Genomic DNA, 20,440 nt, shown 5'->3' with positions numbered 1-20,440 from the left:
GAATCTCACTGAGTTAAAAAATCTCTTTTTAAACAAGGCTGGTGTGAATGCACCCTTAATCTCTAAAGTCTGTTGTTTGTCATAAATGTGATGTGTGTTTGGCCCAAAGCAAGAGACCATCCATGTTTATCAATGCCTCAATTAACCTGTCCAGGTTCAGATGTACGTGGATTTATTGTTGCTCTATAAGCCGAGGCAGGGCTGCAGCAGGGTGCTTTATGCAGGGACAGATTTATTGGATCCCCTCAGGGTAAATTAAATTGTTGCTGCAGCAAATCTCAACTAAATTATGTAGCTGTACTTAACAGTTAAAGACTGGGCTTCGAAAAGGAAGAAAGGCATTTCTGATATATGAAATGTTGTTTAAGTCAAGAACATGCAAAGAAAAATGTTAGAGTAAAATGCGGCAGTTGTGATTATTTTGTTTAGTTTCCTCTTCATGTCATCTGCCAAAGGAAGTTTAGCTGTTTGAGACTCTAAAGGAAAAAAACTCCACGTGTTGTTTTTAATTTAATTACATTTTTTAAAAAATCGTACTCAGTTGCCCATTCCTCGCACCGCAGTGTGCTATTTTTGACAACTGCACTGTGTTTTATGTTGTAATTTTGCCCGTATTACACAGTATTTTATGCTCAGTTTTGTTTTTTATGTACTTGTATATAGAAAACAATATATATATATATATATATATATATATATATATATATATATATATATATATATATATATATTTACATATATTTATATACACTTTTGAACTATAAGAATCTGAACTATAAGAACATGTTAGTTGTGTCTTTCCAGTTTCTTACAGTAGCACCGCGTTATTTGTCATGGTTCATCACCTTAGCAGGAATGCTAGGAAACCAGTAACACCAGTGGCACTGGTGTGGTTAAAACTAGTAAATAAACTGGATTGGAATGCTGCCTTTGCAACTAGACGGCAAACTGGTCTGCACAACTGACATGTATTTCACAGCCATTTTAACTTTAATCTGTTACATGTCCTTTATTAATAAAAAATAAAACCGTTGTTACGGCTCCCCCTTTCTCCACGTACGCCCACGAACACCAGAAAAGGCGGGAATCACCATAGTAACCCATGACTCTGCGTAGCTGTTGCACAATACAGAAGGTTTTTCTTTCCATTATACACCAGTAAATTCAAACTAACAAAAGAAAAATGGATGTCAGATTTTTGAGTAGTATCTCAAATGGCACTGCTTAAATTTTCTGCAGATTTATAACAAATATAAAGTAAATTTCTGCCAACAAAGTTTTGAGATCAATCTCAAAAATGTTCTGTGAAAAAAAGAAGTGGAAAGTTTTGAGTGTCAAGTTGAAAAATTTCTACTTTTTAAAAATGTTCTGAGCATCAAAAGTCAAACTTTTGTAATTTGAGTTTCAGAAGAAAAAAAATTTCCATATTTTAAAAAAAATGTTAAAGTAGAAAATTTTGGGCTTTTCGAAACTCAGAAATTTTCCAAATTTCTTTCTAGAAAATTTCTCAGATTAATCTCAAAATTCCTCTTGCAAATTTCTGAGCTTTTTGGCGGAAATTGACTCCTTTTCTATGCTGTATGCTGTGGCCCTAATTCACCGTCTAATTCACTGTCAGGTTGAGTCCCTGATTTCACCTCTGACCTCGATGTGAAAGGATAAGCGAGCTCATCCGGATCACTTGTAAGAAATCAGTGAAGTGAAGAGTGAACTATTGACTGTGTTGTCTTGTTTACCGGGCTAAAGTGACTGTTGACGAATGACCTCATTAGTCTAAACTATCCACTTTAGTAATAATTGGATTTCACGAAGAGCTCTTCCTCGGACAGTCTGTCTTTCTCCTGTCGGTCTCAAACTGTCAGTGTGTTGCAGAAAAAATCTAAAAAATAACAAGCAAAAGGGCACGATGAAGCTAAAAAGATCAACTACTATAAAAATAACTTCCTCACACTTAAATATGTGCATTAAATTCAGCTTTAATAAATTTAACAACTTGAAACCAAAAATTAATTTGCATTTCTGAATCTTCCTGCTTTGAGTGTCTGTGCAACTTGTTGCACGAAGCAGTAACTTCATAACTAAAACACATTAATAAACATTTGGCTGCATTTGTGACAGAAATATTAGGAAAAGTTTTGTTAAACTAAGTTAAATAAAGCAGACATCATTGATATATGGCCTAGAAGTGCTGGAACATGTTTTCAACCGTTTCATTTTCATTAATTATACAAAAACCAGTGGAGGACTTCGTTACAAACATATGTTTGATTACTTGAGGCTTTTTTGCTTACATTGCCTTCAATTTTCCCAGCTTGATTTTGGAAAATAAAAAAGTAGATGCCCACATAACTTTTCTAACAATCTTAATCAAAAGCAATAAAAGAGGAGAAAACATTTGTATTATTACAGCAGCTTATCCTGAGAAGCAGGGGGCCGAAAGTTCACATTAAGCCTGACTTACACAGCAAAATTAAAAATTCTTGACTGATTTTCAAAACCTGAGACAACTGGATAACAATGTTTGAGTTTAAAAAAGCATAACTGAAGTAGTGCAGTTATGCTAGCTTGACTTTGACAACCTTAACATGAAGATGTACTGCAGAATTTTGTTCTTTGGTTCAGTAAAAATCCGCACCAACTCTTTGACAGATCAAAAGTAGAGCAGATGTTTAAATCAAACACCTGTGCTAAATTAGCTACAGCAGCGATTACTTTTTTTTGTGTCCTGCCAGAGGGTCTTTTTTGTGGGCTCTAGTGTCCCTTATTTTTTGAAAGTAGGCTGACAGGAAAGGGGGAAACGCATGCGGCAAATGTCGCCGGGTCCGGGAGTCGAACCCGCGACGGCCGCGTCGAGGACTCAAGGCCTCCAAACGTGGGTCGTGCTATCTGATCCGCCACCACGGCACGCCCCAGCGATTACTTTTTAATAATCACAAAATAAACATCAAGCCTGAAAACATAAAACTGTAACGAACTGTACGCAGAACTGTATTTAATCATATTTAGGAAATTATTGACATTTTTCACGATTTCATTGAACCAACAGTGGAGAAAATATAAAATCCTGACAATACGTAAAGTTTTTCCGGGTTTTCAGATATGATTAATTGAGATTTATCAACGCCACAACAAATCAAAATTCTTTTAACGATAAGACATTTTTCACATTAACAATAAATAATACCACAATTGTTCATTCGTGCAGCTTTATTCCCAGCAAATCTTTCTTTTAAATGGTAAAAAAATAAATATATAAAAATGTGTCTAGCGCACTAAAACTTTCTTATAATTACGACGTCTTCACTAATTTACTGTTGTGTAGAACAAGGAGGCACTAATTTTAGAAAAGCTGCATTCATAATGTAAATGCAGCAATATTTCAATGCAATTTTTAGGAGTTACAGTAAACAAACATGGCCGCCTGGGAAGATTGAATGGTGATAGTTTGTGAACTATCAACATTGACAGAGACTGTCATCTCTGTCAAAACTTACTGGCCAACCTGGAAGTGCGTTCACTGTCCTAAGCAGCATCTTCAGTGCTTTGCATCAACCCTTCTAAGCTGATTATGTTACTTAAGAGAAGATGACACCGCTGTCTGGCGTTTTCCACTGCAGGCTGCCAAGTGGCCGTCCCCTTGTTTGACTTGAAGCCACCGTTCCTGCATGAATAAGTTTTTATACACTTTTAAAATGTTTGTTAGACATTCCTGCTGACGGTACAAGAAATAGGTGGAGTATCTTCAAATTTACTGACTGATTTGTCTATAGTTTGAGTGCATGATTTGTAAAAACTGGTTTCCTCTCAATGAGGTTATGTACTGGAACCTCCAGGGTTGCCAACTCTCAATCAAAGATGCAGATGGAGCGGCCCAAAGGAGAGGATTAACCTGAGCGCCTGGGTCAGGCCTGGTCACACAGCCCCTCCTGCACTCGGCTGTTTAACTAAATATGGAAAACATGACATTTTAGTTTAATTGTAAAGATCTTTCACAAACCACTTAAATGTTGTTTCTTCTCTGTTAAACCTTTAGAGGAGATGAAAGGTTACAAAATTATCGTTTCGCTTTTTAAAAAATATATCAAGACGTAATCCTAACCTTATGATTTTATTTTATTTTTTTAAATAATCAATCAAGTTTATTGGTATGACACATTTCATCAACAAGGTAGTTCAAATTACTTTACATCTTAAAAACACAAAAATAAGAAGTTATAAGGCCAAAAATTGAGAAACCAGTAACAAACGATTTTGATAAGCATCATCATCAAAATCATGTCAAATATTTTGGTCAATTTTCCATTTAACATGTTTCAGACGCAACTCTAACCAGGTGGGTTTATATTTAAAAGCACTCAGTGTTTCAGCTGACTTGCAGTTTTCTGGAAGTTTGTTCAGATTTGTGGCACATAGAAGCTGAATGCTGCCTCTCCATGTTTGGTTCTTATTATTAATTTTAAAATATTTCAATATCAGAAAAACATGAAGAATTTTTACTGACTGGGTTGGAAATTAGCAGCTTTATTTACGTTCAAAATATGAATAATAAAAGGATATGAAATTTTGCACTACTTTACTTTATGCATGTTTTATGAGAATAAATAAATCTTGCAGTATTCTGGTATTGAAGGAAAAAGCCAACTGGCCAGTGGACTGCAGTCTAATTAATATTCTCCAGCTAAAATCAGCTTTTTCTATATCCAGTTTCATGATATAAAGAGCAGAACAGCAAAAAGTCAAGCTATTCTGCAGGACAAGTACTTACAAATTTTATATAGTTTAATAAAAAAATGTATATTATGACTGCTATAGTTACTGTCACAGTAAAACTCAGTTTATCACAGGATAAATTAAAAATGAGCTCAATAATTCCATCCATCCATCCATTTTCTGTTCACCCTTGTCCCTAATGGGGTCGGGAGGGTTGCTGGTGCCTATCTCCAGCTACGTTCCGGGCGAGAGGCGGGGTACACCCTGGACAGGTCGCCAGTCTGTCGCAGGGCAACACAGAGACATACAGGACAAACAACCATGCACACACACACTCACACCTAGGGAGAATTTAGAGAAACCAATTGACCTGACAGTCATGTTTTTGGACTGTGGGAGGAAGCCGGAGTACCCGGAGAGAACCCACGCATGCACATCCAAATTTGTATAATTATTATTATGTCATTACCATTATATTACATGAAAATTGTCTCACATAGATATTATTTTTTATCACAATAAGTCCTGGGACAATTTATGGTTGAGTAAAATTTGTTACCATTTAAAAACTGTATTGCTATAAGTGAAATAATCTGCCAATAAGACTAGAAATTTTCATCTATATTAAGGAATTATTGACTGAAACAAGCTCCTGTTTCTTGTTAAAAAAAGTTACTTGTAAGTTGGTTTTGATTTATTTCAAGTGCACTAAGATATTTGCTGTAGACCAAAAATACTTGGTAATATTTTGTGTTTTAATCAAGATCTATATTTTAGCAGCTGTTACAAAATCGCCACCTTCCTAAAAATAATGAGTCGTTTTTTGTGAAAAATAATTTAGCAAAAAAAAAATAATTCTTTTTTATTGCCAGACGATGATTTAATAAAAAACATACTTCTGGAAAAAATCAAATAGGTCATTATTTTAGGAAGGTGGAAACTTTGTTGTAAGTACTTTTATTTCTACTTTTTTAATCATGCTGTGAGAATCTCTTAGGGTTCTGGTATCGGCTTGCTGCTACGGATGACAGATTCATATTGAGGTAGCCTTTTATGTTTAGACCTGTGTTTAATTATGTCTTCTAGTGATCGGGTAACCCAGGATGCATCTGTCATCTCGACGTTATTAGCACCCCCACTGTGCCAACAGCTTCCATAGGACAGTATGTGGTAAACACAGCTCCATTTACATGAAGTATAAAGAGACAAAACGTAATCAGTTTCTTTGTTTTTTTCCATTTTAAGCTAGAACTTTGGCATGTAGACTTTCTGAAAACAGAAAATCAGATCTGTCGCAGCAGATCCGAGCCTCGTTGTGAAACCGGAGAAGCGGTTTGTCAGCAGAGCGTGAAGGCCCGCAGTGCGAACGTGGTTCTGGATCGGGGCGATGCGGTCTGAATACTGACGAGCTGGCTGCCTGTTTTTATTCGGCACCTTGGCTTCGGCCCACGTCGTCTAACTGATGGAAGCCCATTTGTGGGATGATCACACTCTTCATTTCTCCTGTTGTTGCGCAACACCCCCCCCCTCCTTTCTGTCTCTACTCTCTCACTCTCGTACTTCCTCTTCTGAGAGGGGAGATGTGCTACCAGCTCTCCGTCTAACGGGTCCGTTGAGTTTCCTAAATCTGCTGGGATTTACCCTGTCCAGAACTGAAGTAAACTCTGTTTAAGCTGGTTTCGAGAAACGATTCGCCTGGTTATCTGACGGCCTACATCCAGGTGTCCCACCCTTCTTCCCCCTGTGAATTAGCCAGACTGAGCAGCCTACAGCCAACTAGTTTCACAGAGCACACCTGTTAACGGTCGCTCGTTCTCTATTTTGCAACTTGCATTTGTTATTGAACCAGGTAGGTTTTAGTGACTCGGGCGAGTCCCAAGGATGAGGTTTTAAATATGGGCTACCAGCAACCTAAAAACATTTTCCACCTCTTCCTCTCCAGAATCAAACATCACAGCTATTTTACAACCATCAAAGAACTTTAAGGTGACTCATTAACTGAATGTCCACAACATCTTTTAGATTTTCTTTATGCTAAATATTTTATTAGTAAGGCATTTTTGCAAGGGTCAGTACAGCTTAATTCAGTAGCAGAAATAATCAAATAAGTAAAATCAATCATCTAGTCTATCTTTCCCTACTGCTGACACTGAGAACTAAAAAAGGAACCTTAGAGCGAGACGGACGGAGTTTGGCGTCTCGAACCCCAGACCTGGCACGACGACGAAGAAGGTGTTGCAACAGGAGGAAGATGTTGATCGATGAAGGCCAGGATCTCCGCAGGTCTGATGAGCCTCCTCTCCGCATGGATGCTGAGGTCACACAGGACTTGGTGCTGGCAGGAAAAAAGGCACCAGTTCTTCTTCCTTGTCTTTGTCTTCATCTTTGTCTTTGGGGTCAGAACCCAGCCGATGAGAGAAGTGCGATTCGAAGCCACAGATTGTGGGCCAGACGGGTTGGTCTCCATGTGCAGGACAGTCTCCGGCTCCGTGGCCCCGGCTCTTCTTCAGCTGCAGAGTTCTTTGTCCATCTCGATCTTGGCTCGAAGCTGCCCAGAGGATCCAACGAAAGGTTCCTCTTTTGCACCCACCTTATATAGGGTTTATCTGTCTGCTTAGACAGATGATCTCATATCCGTCACTGTCTTAAGAGACATCATGTCATGATGTCTGTGCCAATGTCTCAGGGCTGCTCAACCTCCTGTTTCCATATAAGGTGCTGATCATCTCTGCTCTCCTGTTAGTTCCCCTTTTTCCCTTCCTGTCACCTTTCACCTACCATCTACCTCCAACATATCAGTGATGTTTAATTGCAGTTTTATAACCTTTTACACCATTTCAAGTTCAATGTCAAAATCACATTTATATCACATTTATTTTCTTTAGCTTCTCTGATTTAGCATTCATTTATAATTTTATAACTATAACTTATTAATTATATTTATTATAATCTTAATGTGAGTTATTACAGATGTTTTTCTGAAAAGAAACCAAGAATAATCCATGATTCTAATTATATAATACCAAAGTTACAGTTACTTGTTTTTCTTGTAAGTGTTCTCACAAATGTAAGTGTAAGTATTATTACAATTAAACCAATATTAATATAAGTATTTTACTTTGAATCTTATCCAATTACTAATAATGTTTAGATTTCATTCTTTAAAACTTTCATGCTTTAAACTAAGAAGTAGTCTCAGCTATTTTTATAAATCTGCAGGCTGGAAACTTCCTCTTTTTCCAGGAAACCTGCTTTTCTTGTTTCATGAATCTCTCTGACTGACTATGATTTCTTATGATTAGATAGAAAAAAGTAGAATTAAAGCAAAGTTTGCATGAGACAAAAACAACACACACAACTAGATTTATTTTATTGACACTTAAGTCTAATGTTGGGCCTTGATGTCACTTGAGTGATTCATTTTAAAGATAACTTTATTTATTATTACTGTTAAACTAAAATCTCCAGCATGGGGAAGTGGGATGAGCTCGGATTTTCTTGACACCCCCTCCACGAGGTCAGACCTTTCACATGCTGGGAGTCCATCACCCTCCTGCAGTTCGCCGTCCTCATCCACTAGAAAGAGAAGAGGTTCGTCTGGGATGTGAAGATGCAGATTCTTCATCCTCAGTTTTCACAGAGGGCTCAGTGTAGTCATCAAAACTCCACTTCTCTTGACACCCCCTCTTTGGAGTTTTGATTTCCCCCATGAGGTGATGAATGTCGAAGAAAACTTGGATCGCTCTGATTCTTCTACAGGAACCTTCGCTGGATGAACTGTCGGTTCTTCAGGATGTGGAATGGTTCTTTAGGGAAGATGGGCTGAGACAGAAGGCCTCAAAAAAAAAAATCAAATTCTGGCTGTTCAGCAGAGCAAAGCAAAAAGCATAAGCATCATGACGCTTTATCCGTAATCATGATCCTATTCCATTTTAATCCATCAGGTTGTGACAGGAGTTCTTCTTTAGCATAGTCCAATTTCTTCACGGCCCTCCCAGTCCAAAGCCTTGAAGTTGTTCTTTGAACGGCAACCTTCCCGTAATAGTGGCCAGTCTAATGTAGGATGGCATGGTGCTTGATTCTCTGGCCATCTTCTCGTAATGTTCTGGTTCGCTGTAGCTAAGAACTGGCTTGAGCACTGCTTCCTCATGGACCCCTTTCTTCATCAGTAGTACTGTGTTGAAGTTCAGTACTTACTTTACAAAATCTTGGGCGTTGAATCTCAGCTTGATCCCCGTAGCTGCAGGCCGATCTTGAGCTTTAATCCAAACTCTCTGCCCTGTTTTCAGTGACACTTCAAGCTGCAACTTCCCTTTTCCTTCTCTAAGCAAAAAGGAGAAGTGTCTTCGCCTCCCTGCTTTCTGTGACGTGAACGGAGTTCCTCTGCAGGGGAAGACCTGCTCTTCTAGCAGTTGTCACTGTGTCCATCAGCACCAAGAGGTACTTCTCACCTCTCTTTCCTGTTGTCCCCATTGGCTCTGCTACATCCATGCAGACTGAACCCCATGGGACTGTGCTCTTGATGAACAAACCTTCCATCCGCTGCCCTCGGCGACCTGCGTTGTATTGACCACACACTTCACAGTCCCTCAGCACGCGTTGGACTTGTTTCACTGGGATCCAAAGATCTTGCTCCTCCAGCTCCTTACGGGTAGGTCGCACGCCTGCATGTCCAAAGGCCTCATGCACGCTCCGCACGACCTCGACCACGTACTCTTCTGGGACCTCCCGTCCTCTGGGAGTACTGTCCCACTTCTCGGTACCGACAAAGACGATCTTCCTTTGTTGGACATAACAGTCCACTTCATCATTCCCACGCCAATGAGCTCCCTCATGCGTGTGTGCTCTTTGATGCTCAACTTCTATCTCCAACTGCATTTTTAGCTCAGCAATCTTTTTCCACAAATCTTTGTGTGCCACGGGCTTGCCCTTTGCAGTCTCGAAACCATTTTCTTCCCAAATGGCCAAGTCCTCTCTAAGGGCCTGAGCACAGTAGTAACTGTCAGTTACTAACCTGGCACTCTTGATTTTCCTTTTCACCAGCTCCAGCAATCCTTCCAGTACTGCCGTTACTTCTCCGGCTTGAGCACTACCGGGAGCTTTTCCTTTCTGACGGCATTTCTCTCTGCCATCCTGCTTCAGAATAAATCCCCAGTATGCCGACTGGTCGGACCCCTTTCTGGATCCATCGGTGTAGATTGTCCATTCCGGTTGTTCTGGCTTCTCAGATGTCTCTTGCGGTCGTTTCTTACTGGTGGGTTGTGCTGGCCCAATTTCAAGCTCCGGGTCCAGCAGGATGTCTTTAACCATGTCTGCGTCTGTGTGATGATGTCAGCTGCTGGTGTTTGTTCCTCTGTTGCCGGATGTCTTCTCGATGGCTGCAGTGGAGGACGCGGTGTGCTTGCTCATCCATCGTCGGCTGATGACACCTTTCTCCGTCTCCTCTGCATGGTTGCTGGCTGGTCTGGTCAGCATTACATCACGAACCACTCCAGCAAGAGTGAGCCAGCTTTCCTTTGTCAGGGGTTGATGTTTCAGTTCCTCATTCTTGGAACCAACTTCCCCACTTGCTTCAGGTCTGAGTCACAGTAGCTGTGTAGAAGCTGATGCAGTTCTGTTGAGGTCTCCTCCTTTTCCAAACGATCTGGACGACCGGCTTCCTCCGGTTTCTTCCCCAGATTTTCCTCCTCGAAGTGATCATCCATCACTCCGTCTCTCTGTCGGTTCGAGTTGTCTATCCCCCAAAGCCTCTCTTTAGCCTTCGAGCAGGGATGGGTCTAGACTATGTTGGCTACTAGCTTCACTGTCTGGATCCGGTCATTTATCCTCAGTAGAAGCCTTCCCTCACCTGTATGCTATACAGTTACTGCAAGGGTTGTGACTGACGGCCTTATCAGTCACCGTTAACTCTATTCCCTAAGAGTTAACCATCCAAGTGAGCTATTCAGAATCACACATCTGTTTTTACTGACTTGGTTTATGGGGCCCTCCTACTCCGTTGGATCGAGCCCCACGTTGGGCGCCACTTGTTGTTGCGCAACACCCCCCCCCCTCCTTTCTGTCTCTACTCTCTCACTCTCGTACTTCCTCTTCTGAGAGGGGAGATGTGCTACCAGCTCTCCGTCTAACGGGTCCGTTGAGTTTCCTAAATCTGCTGGGATTTACCCTGTCCAGAACCGAAGTAAACTCTGTTTAAGCTGGTTTCGAGAAACGATTCGCCTGGTTATCTGACGGCCTACATCCAGGTGTCCCACCCTTCTTCCCCCTGTGAATTAGCCAGACTGAGCAGCCTACAGCCAACTAGTTTCACAGAGCACACCTGTTAACGGTCGCTCGTTCTCTATTTTGCAACTTGCATTTGTTATTGAACCAGGTAGGTTTTAGTGACTCGGGCGAGTCCCAAGGATGAGGTTTTAAATATGGGCTACCAGCAACCTAAAAACATTTTCCACCTCTTCCTCTCCAGAATCAAACATCACAGCTATTTTACAACCATCAAAGAACTTTAAGGTGACTCATTAACTGAATGTCCACAACATCTTTAGATTTTCTTTATGCTAAATATTTTATTAGTAAGGCATTTTTGCAAGGGTCAGTACAGCTTAATTCAGTAGCAGAAATAATCAAATAAGTAAAATCAATCATCTAGTCTATCTTTCCCTACTGCTGACACTGAGAACTAAAAAAGGGAACCTTTGAGAGAGACGGACGGAGTTTGGCGCCTCGAACCCCAGACCTGGCTTGATGATGAAGAAGGTGTTGCAACAGGAGGAAGATGTTGATCGATGAAGGCCAGGATCTCCGCAGGTCTGATGAGCCTCCTCTCCGCATGGATGCTGAGGTCACACAGGACTTGGTGCTGGCAGGAAAAAAGGCACCAGTTCTTCTTCCTTGTCTTTGTCTTCATCTTTGTCTTTGGGGTCAGAACCCAGCCGATGAGAGAAGTGCGATTCGAAGCCACAGATTGTGGGCCAGACGGGTTGATCTCCATGTGCAGGACAGTCTCCGGCTCCGTGGCCCCGGCTCTTCTTCAGCTGCAGAGTTTTTTGTCCATCTCGATCTTGGCTCGAAGCTGCCCGGAGGATCCAACAAAAGGTTCCTCTTTTGCACCCACCTTATATAGGGTTCATCTGTCTGCTTAGACAGATGATCTCATATCCATCACTGTCTTAAGAGACATCATGTCATGATGTCTGTGCCAATGTCTCAGGGCTGCTCAACCTCCTGTTTCCTTATAAGGTGCTGATCATCTCTGCTCTCCTGTTAGTTCCCCTTTTTCCCTTCCTGTCACCTTTCACCTACCATCTACCTCCAACATATCAGTGATGTTTAATTGCAGTTTTATAACCTTTTACACCATTTCAAGTTCAATGTCAAAATCACATTTATATCACATTTATTTTCTTTAGCTTCTCTGATTTAGCATTCATTTATAATTTTATAACTATAACTTATTAATTATATTTATTATAATCTTAATGTGAGTTATTACAGATGTTTTTCTGAAAAGAAACCAAGAATAATCCATGATTCTAATTATATAATACCAAAGTTACAGTTACTTGTTTTTCTTGTAAGTGTTCTCACAAATGTAAGTGTAAGTATTATTACAATTAAACCAATATTAATATAAGTATTTTACTTTGAATCTTATCCAATTACTAATAATGTTTAGATTTAATTTTTTAAAACTTTCATGCTTTAAAATAGTCTCAGCTATTTTTATAAATCTGCAGGCTGGAAACTTCCTCTTTTTCCAGGAAACCTGCTTTTCTTGTTTCATGAATCTCTCTGACTGACTATGATTTCTTATGATTAGATAGAAAAAAGTAGAATTAAAGCAAAGTTTGCATGAGACAAAAACAACACACACAACCAGATTTATTTTATTGACACTTAAGTCTAATGTTGGGCCTTGATGTCACTTGAGTGATTCATTTTAAAGATAACTTTATTTATTATTACTGTTAAACTAAAATCTCCAGCATGGGGAAGTGGGATGAGCTCGGATTTTCTTGACACTCCCCAATAATGGATGCAGCTCCATCCGAGGTTCCCGCCTCTCTGGGAAGTTTTCCAAGACATTGACTGTGACCCAAAGCATCAATATAGCCTTGCTGCGTTTCTCTCTAATATTAATGTCTTAATTAAACGAAACTTTTAGCCTGGTTTGCCTTTGGTTATCAGGGAGATAGGAAGCATTTAACCACTAAATATTTGAAAGTACATTAATTATAATGTAATTTCATTGCTATCTTGGTCTCTAATTACTCTCAAAATGAAGCAATACACCAGTTAGCAAACTGGAGGGGAAAGAAATCAAATCAAACAAAAATTTCACATTAAGCACTTAAGTGAAGCCATTCATTGTTTTTAGGAATAGTCTGGAGGTTTTGAACATAGAGGTGGGTAGCATGTCCAAAACTTTTACTCAAGAAAGAGTAGTGGTACTTCAACATATTTTTACTCAAGTAAAAATAAAAGTAGCCATAAAAAAATTACTCAAGTAAGAGTAAAACAGTATTTGGTAAACAATCTACTCAAGTACTGAGTAACTGATCAAATTATCATTCATTTAATATTTAAAAATTACATCATCAGAAGGACCAAAATATAAAGTTATGTGGAAATTTTGATATTTTATGGATGAAAATGGCAATAATTAATTTAAGTAACAAAAAATAACAAAATCAGGCAAAATATATATGATTATTGAATGTAAACATGGTTTTGTTGTTATTTTAGTCCTTAATAATTTAATTCTAATGTCTAAATAAAATAATTTAATATTTTCAATGGACATGACCACCCATGTGTCATGGATGTAGATATTCAAGAGCCTGACTGTCGGGTCCTGGTGGCAGCTTCAGCTCCGTCTCCATAGTAACGGACTCACGAGCCGATGGCTTGTTTAGCATCTGGTTGAACGTGGAACTGAACTCAAACCGTAAGTTTTTCATATCTTCTTTGTTTTTTTTAGTCCAGATAAATTATTCATTTCAATTTTTCTACAAACTAAATTTATTCACTGACAATGTTTGGCTGCTTTTGTGTCTAAAGTTTTTAAAATGTCCTTTTTAACTATTAGTATGAAAATAATTTAGTATTAAAGGTGACTTAACTGTTAGCCATGACCCAAAGGCTAACGGTGAGATTGATTCCAGATGTTCCTCATTGTTCAGGTTGAAATAGCATTTTTGACAAAGGAGATTGATACTGATGTATAGGTTTATTTATTCAGCTCTGTTTATTTTCCATATTTAAGTGCAGTGAAGTAAGCACAGAGGAGAATCCTACTGAACAGCTGCCATGATGCAACCTTAGAACGGTGGACATCGGAGATGGAGAACAGATTCTTCAATATGTATTTACTGTTGTGTTTGAAATTAGAATGTTGTAATAAAATAATTGTGTTGATATACATGGTGCTTTTATTGATATTACAAACATTAAATTGTATGGGGCAAAAATTGTATTTTTCATTGCGCCATGTGATCACAATGAATGACTAATTTTGCTATGTAGGTTGTTTGTACTGACAATAAAGGTTTGATTCAAAGTTATCTTCAAGCAGCTTTTCCATCAATTTGTAGTAATAACGTTTATTACTCAACGTGATTTTGTTCATGTATAGCCTCATAGTTCCTGTAAATAAAGACGCTTTACTTTATGTAATGTGAAATTACAGACGTGCAAATCTTTGAAAGCCATCTCTTAAACTGAATTAAATCAAAGCCTCGGGGTTTAACTTACAGAAGAAGATGAACCCTCGCTTACTGCAGCCGACATCTGTTGAGACAGATGGTAAAATTCAACCTCAGCAGGTTCCTTAATAGCTTTGGCTCAGGTTTTCTTTCAAAAGAACTGCTTTTAATTTATATAATTACACCGTCTGAAGACAGATTTTACCTCTAAATACCAATGTGTGATTGTGTTTTGGAGCAGATTTTCTCAGGACCGTGTTTTCCTGCAGTCTAATGGTGTATCGTTTATCATTTATTGTGATAAAAATGTTAATTTAAGATGCTAAATTCCAGTTACTAAGGTTTAAAACCAGTCAAAGCTCAATCCAGGGTGAGTGAGTGAGTTAGGGCATCAACTAACTAGCTCAATCACTCTTTGGTTACCTAGCAACAACCTGCTGAGTAACAAGAAATATTGCGCAGCAGCAGCTTTACGTTTCGCCACAGTACCTCATAACTGCTTAAAAATGAAAACGTTGTGATGTGAAAACTGTGGATCAACCGATAGGTCACACCACCATTTTGGCATTATTTTAGATATTTAAAACAAAAAAATAAATTAATAATTTCGATATCGACCGATATGAAACCCTTATATGATAATACTTTTTTCAGCCTTATTATCCATTTATAATCATCTACACATGTTTCTCACAAGTTTGAACCAGAAGTGATCCGTGCCATCACAGGAGCAAGGGCGTAAATCCCATCTCATTATTGGGGGGGAAATTTCTTAAGACCAATTTTTGGGGGGGGTCGGCAAAGTTACAGTGACATGTAATGTAAAATGTGGTTTAAAAAGTTTTTAAAACACATTCAAGCTGCAAGACCAAAAATGTGTAGTAATGCACATCAAACACGTGTTTTTCTCAGTAAGCAACCTGCTAAGAAGTAAAACTAAAATTCAAATGTTGCTTCTATGTGAGTTTTGTTCAGTCTCACTGATCTAATCTCTGCTACACCTTTAATGAAAATAAAGCGTTAATGAGTAGCTCCTCTTAATAAAATTCCTCATAAACATTGATTTATTGAAATAGCTCCCAATACAAGTTATAGGCTATTTAAATTATGACTTGTTAAGTTGCTTTATTTTTAAGCCTTTTTTAGTTTTGCTATGTCCTGGATGATTGACAACCAACAAGTAGATAGAAATGAATATCTGGGGAGTATCACAACTTAAACGTAACACTTAAAGCACCAGGGTTTATATAGAAAAATATTCAGATTTTATTTTGTGGTTTTAAAGGCTCTACATTGAAGAAATAAAGGTATACATTTTTGTTTTTTCTATCTGTTCTCAGCTCCCACACAGAGCTGGGTCCACTTGCTCAGCCCTTCCCTGAGTTTCAAACTCTTCTAATTAACCAAAAGTTAAAAAGCTAAATATGAATTAGATGTTTGCTACCTTTGACAAAAAAGCTTAAGTCTATGAAAGCAGTGTAGCAGTTTTGCTAATAAGGCAGCTTATCATGATTCAGCCAAAGTAATGAAATAATGAACTGCAGTCTGATCTTTATTGTTAATGTGTTTCTTCTTATTGAGCAGTGAAAGTAAAAAAAAGGTGTTACATGTCTTTTGCTGTAAGTATTTATTTACTGGAGGGTTTATGTTTGTGCTGCAGAGCCACAGCTAACAGCTAGCTCCTCACCGTTCAGCTGCTGTTGCTCCGCCTTCAAGTTGGACTGAACCATTGTTCTAACAATGGGAGGGGGGGGACCTAAACATTTTTTTTCTTAGATAAATGGCAGATTTATTTCGTTCTTTGTTTCTTTTGCCTTTTCATATTGATATTATTTAAATGCAAACGTTTTTTGAATTCTTTTTTGGGGGGGACAATTCTAGACTTTTCCAAGATTGGGGGGGTCCAGACTCCCCCGCCCTACGCCTATGCTCAGGAGGCAACGAAGCACGAAGCATAGCGGATCCGTGGCTTTGAGACCAACAAAAAATAAAATAGGTGAACACTCTTGACCAATGTGTGAGAGAAAGATAAATGAACAAAATGGCTACTGTCAGGATCGACCCGCAATGAGACAGATAATGAAATGATGTGGACAAGCTGCCTCTAATCTCACACTACAATAAAGTTAACTTCTGAATGAACATGAAGAGTGTGTACAGTCATTGTCTAAACAGACTTGTAAAGTACGTCCAAACTCTTCATGTGAATAACAATGTTCTGGTGACTAGCAGAGTGAGTACATGTAGTAACAAACATTTATGCTACATGTCCCTTTTAGCTAACAGATAAGAGCTACATTAGCTAAGATAATTTTGCTAGTTCGGCAGTAAGTACTGCAGTAAATATCACTAATATTTATCTTAGTATTACACAGAGGGGGGTAGATTACTCAGAAATTGTAATCGAGTAATAGTTGTAATGTTTATATTGTTTATATATAAGTTAGACTTCTTAGCTTGTGGCTGGTTTGTTGTTGTCATAGCAACTGCATAGCAACAGATCACCAAGATGGCTGTCAGTTACAAAGTTTATGGAAGTGTGACATGAGAACTTTGTATTTTTTCCGGTTGTGTTGACCAAATTTTTACCTTTCTTTGAACTTGAAGTCAGAGGCCGAACTAAATCATTTTAATGGCCACAGAGTGTGCTCCGGTTCCAGCAGAGGGGGAGGAAATGCCAGCAAATTTAAAATAGAAAATGGGAAACAGATAAGGGGAGCTAGAGACGGAGCGGTCTCTTTTTGCCCGTGGTTGGGTTGATGTGTGAACCCTTCTGAAAAACAGATACGACACCCAGCTCTTGTCACATGGACTAACCCCCAACCCGCTCTGGCCTAAACGCTGTTGAAGTCTTGTTGTCGACTCCGCAGGGACTGACCCAGTTCCCCCATGCTGCGGAAAGGTCGCGCCTTGGTGCTCTGAACTGCCTGCGTCTGGGCAGATTACACTTAAAAACACAAACACTGAACTCTAGGATGTGACAGGTAGGACATTAACACCTGTAGTGCAGAGAAAAAAGGAGAAAACAACAAATTGTTTCCCTGTAAATCCAGAATAAATGCTGCAAAAAATATTTCTTGTTTTTGCTTTTTTTCTCCCAAAGATAATGTTTCAGAAAATTATATTTAACATTTTTATTAAAGCTGAGTATAACTAATCACACCTGCACTGCAAAAACACCAAGTTTTACAAGGTAATTTTATGTCTAATTTCTAATGCAAATATCTTAGTTAGAAATGAAATAAGACTAAACTAGTTTACTTCTCAGCAAGATATGAACATTTTTTAAGAATTTTGTTCCCAGTAAAATTACTTTTTCACCAATATTAAGGAATTATTTACTTAAAACAAAACAAGCTCTTGTATCTTGCAGTCACAATAAGAATTTTATAAATTGTAACAGAATTTCTTGCAGTAAATGATAATATTGTTTTGAGCTCATTTTCAAGTAATATAATGGCATAATAATAATGCAAGAACACACTCTCAAAGATCAATAAACCGTAATTTTTAAAGGAAATTTAACACTGGAACTGGAAGTCATTTTAAATATCCCAAATAAATATATAAAACAACTGAAACTACAAGAAAAATGAATTATTTTGTAAGCAAAAGGAGCTAGTTGAGAACAAAGCACCAGACTTTTGTCATCCAGTTTTTTGTAAAAAGGCAGAAAAAAACAATAAACCATCCAAATGGAAATTAGTGAGTTTGTTTGAATTTGTCATGCGATTAATTGATTTATTGCGACAGGCCTAGTTGTGACACCACTCGCTTATGTTCTGTTTTTGTCTTAAACATATTAATTTCAATGAGAATCTCCGTTTTTGTTTTAGTTTTTTGTTGTTGTTCATTCTCTTATCTAATTGGTTAGTTTGAAAATCAAAATAAGTTAGTCTTGTATGCACTGATTGGTGAATTTATATATAAAAAAAGAAAAGAAATAGATATTTTCAGTTGTTTTTTGGGGGGCAGTGAGACAAAGAAGTGTTGTCAACCAGTTAGCAATAAGTGTGGGAGGGGCGTCTTTGCATTAAGCTTTGTACCATACAGTCAGAGAAAACTCCCATTAAACCTTGAGAACAGTTTGCTAATGATAAATCTACTTTGCAGCTTTCTCGCTCTAAAGCTTTAGATGTTAAATTTGCTAAAGGGAAATGTGACGTTTTTTATTATTAGGTTTTTTAAAAGAATTTGCACCCAAATGGGTTCTTGCCAAGCAACCTCATTCAAAACACACTTCCAGCTGTTTGCTCACAGCTCCCGAATGCTCTGCTTGTACCATCCTCTTACAGAAGTGCGTCTTCTGATACAATTAGTTGAATTTTAAAGATCGCATGTGTTTTTCTGCTCTCATGTAACAGCTTGTACAACAAGTTCCCAATAAACAAAGATAGGGTGTTATAAAAACTGCCAAGCTTGCTCTCTGATGTGTTCCTGCTCGTCCTGCAGCATTTCTGAGCTTCGTTTTATTTCTTATCTGCTGCCAGCCTTCTGTGTGGAAACCTTGACAAGGTGGAGGAACAAGTATGCACAGCAGGAGCAAAACGTACCCCGGGGCATCATCTGCTGGCATTCCTGCGCTCAGCTCCTTCATGTCAACTAACTTTCCTCTCTTTCTTTCTGTTTCAGTCATTTCAAGGCAGTCAAGGAAGGGCCTACCTGTTTAATTCAGTGTAAGTATCTGTCTTTATTCTTTAAAAACTTATCTTCAGATTTATCCATGATTAGTTAAAGTTGACTACTCTCACAAATGGTTTATTTAGACCTGAGTTTGTTGTTTAGGGTGTTTGAATTCCCTAATCGATTTGTTATTTAGAAGAGGAGCTAAAGTTGTTTTTACAGCTGATAGTCCAGTAGGTTTGGTTCAGTTGCTGCGGTTCACTTTCACACTGCACTGTCAAACGAACCAAATCCTTTGAAAAACCTGTACCCTCATGCTGTACAAGAATCATGAAAGGAGGCAACACAAAATCCTCAGAAGACACTGAGCACAACTTCCTTCTTCAAAAATGGAGTGGCTTCAGATTTTAGCAGACTTTTATTTTGTCTTTGGTCAAAGGCCACTGGTCATTTTTCCCACTAGCCTAGACTTACATGTTTGTTTTGGTTGCATTTACCCAGAATGCCTTGCGCCGTAGTCCACGTCCAGCTTTTGGAGCGGTCTCCGGTTCGCATAGCATTCACATATGAATATGAACCGCACCAACATTTACGTCAACTGAACTGACAGCCTGGTTTTTAGGTGGACCAGAGTTTGCTTTTTTGTCCAGATCAGGTTCCATTCTCACTTCCCCAAATGAACAGGACTTTCTAGGCAAATGAATTGTAGTTGACTTAAATTAAACTAAACGGCTGGTGTGAAAGCATCCCAACTAAGCCACTCGGCAACAAAGAAACCAACATAAGGCACAAACAGAGATTTTAATTTTTGAAGACTTGTTCTGTGGTTTGAACTTTGTTATATTTGGAGGACAAATGATGCAATTTAAGTTTAAAATCCACATTATTTCCAGAAATCTTGAGGGTTTCTTTTTTTTTTTTTATTGGGGCTGGCAGCAGGCTTTTGAAGACTGAGTAGGATTGCTGTTGTAGTTGTGTGTACATACCAGATTTATCTGCGCTCTCTGTCGGGTGATTTTCTGTCCAGTCTGCAGAAACATCATCCATCTTTTTAAACCTAATAATAAAACCTGTAGTGGTTTATGACTTGGTTTACTTCTGTTTGGGTCTTCAGTCTTAATGAAACACACAGACGTCAATCCCCAAAGGCCAAAGACATTTTTAGGTGTCACCATGCAACAGCTTTGTGTCTGCGGACTCTGAGTTACATTGTTCTCACCTGGTGCAATGAATTGAATGAAAGAAGCACTCCAGAGGCCTGACGGGATGAATAGCTCAATTCAAACACTCACACTTTTAAAAGTCAACATGTGAACAGCGTGAAAAATGTTAAGGTGGTTTTGAAGTTCACACCAAATATATAAATTACTCTTAATTCTATAAAATATTGTTTGTCTTTTGTT

At 38.5% G+C, this 20,440-nt stretch overlaps 1 protein-coding gene across 4 annotated transcripts in view; it reads left to right on the top strand.

Annotated features, from left to right (window-relative positions):
• Positions 1-20,440, top strand: part of ypel1 (yippee-like 1) — a 47,571-nt gene that overhangs the window by 16,743 nt on the left and 10,388 nt on the right. For all 4 annotated transcript variants that reach the window (XM_028032980.1, XM_028032981.1, XM_028032982.1 and 1 more), the window contains exon 3: positions 19,047-19,090. In XM_028032980.1, the coding sequence (XP_027888781.1) occupies positions 19,047-19,090 (44 nt within the window). The remainder of the gene's footprint in view (positions 1-19,046; positions 19,091-20,440) is intronic.

This window comes from Xiphophorus couchianus, chromosome 12 (assembly GCF_001444195.1).
Source record: "Xiphophorus couchianus chromosome 12, X_couchianus-1.0, whole genome shotgun sequence".
NCBI classification, from domain to species: Eukaryota; Metazoa; Chordata; class Actinopteri; order Cyprinodontiformes; family Poeciliidae; genus Xiphophorus; species Xiphophorus couchianus.
Note: the sequence above shows the minus strand (reverse complement) of the source record. Positions and strands in the feature narration are given on the sequence as shown.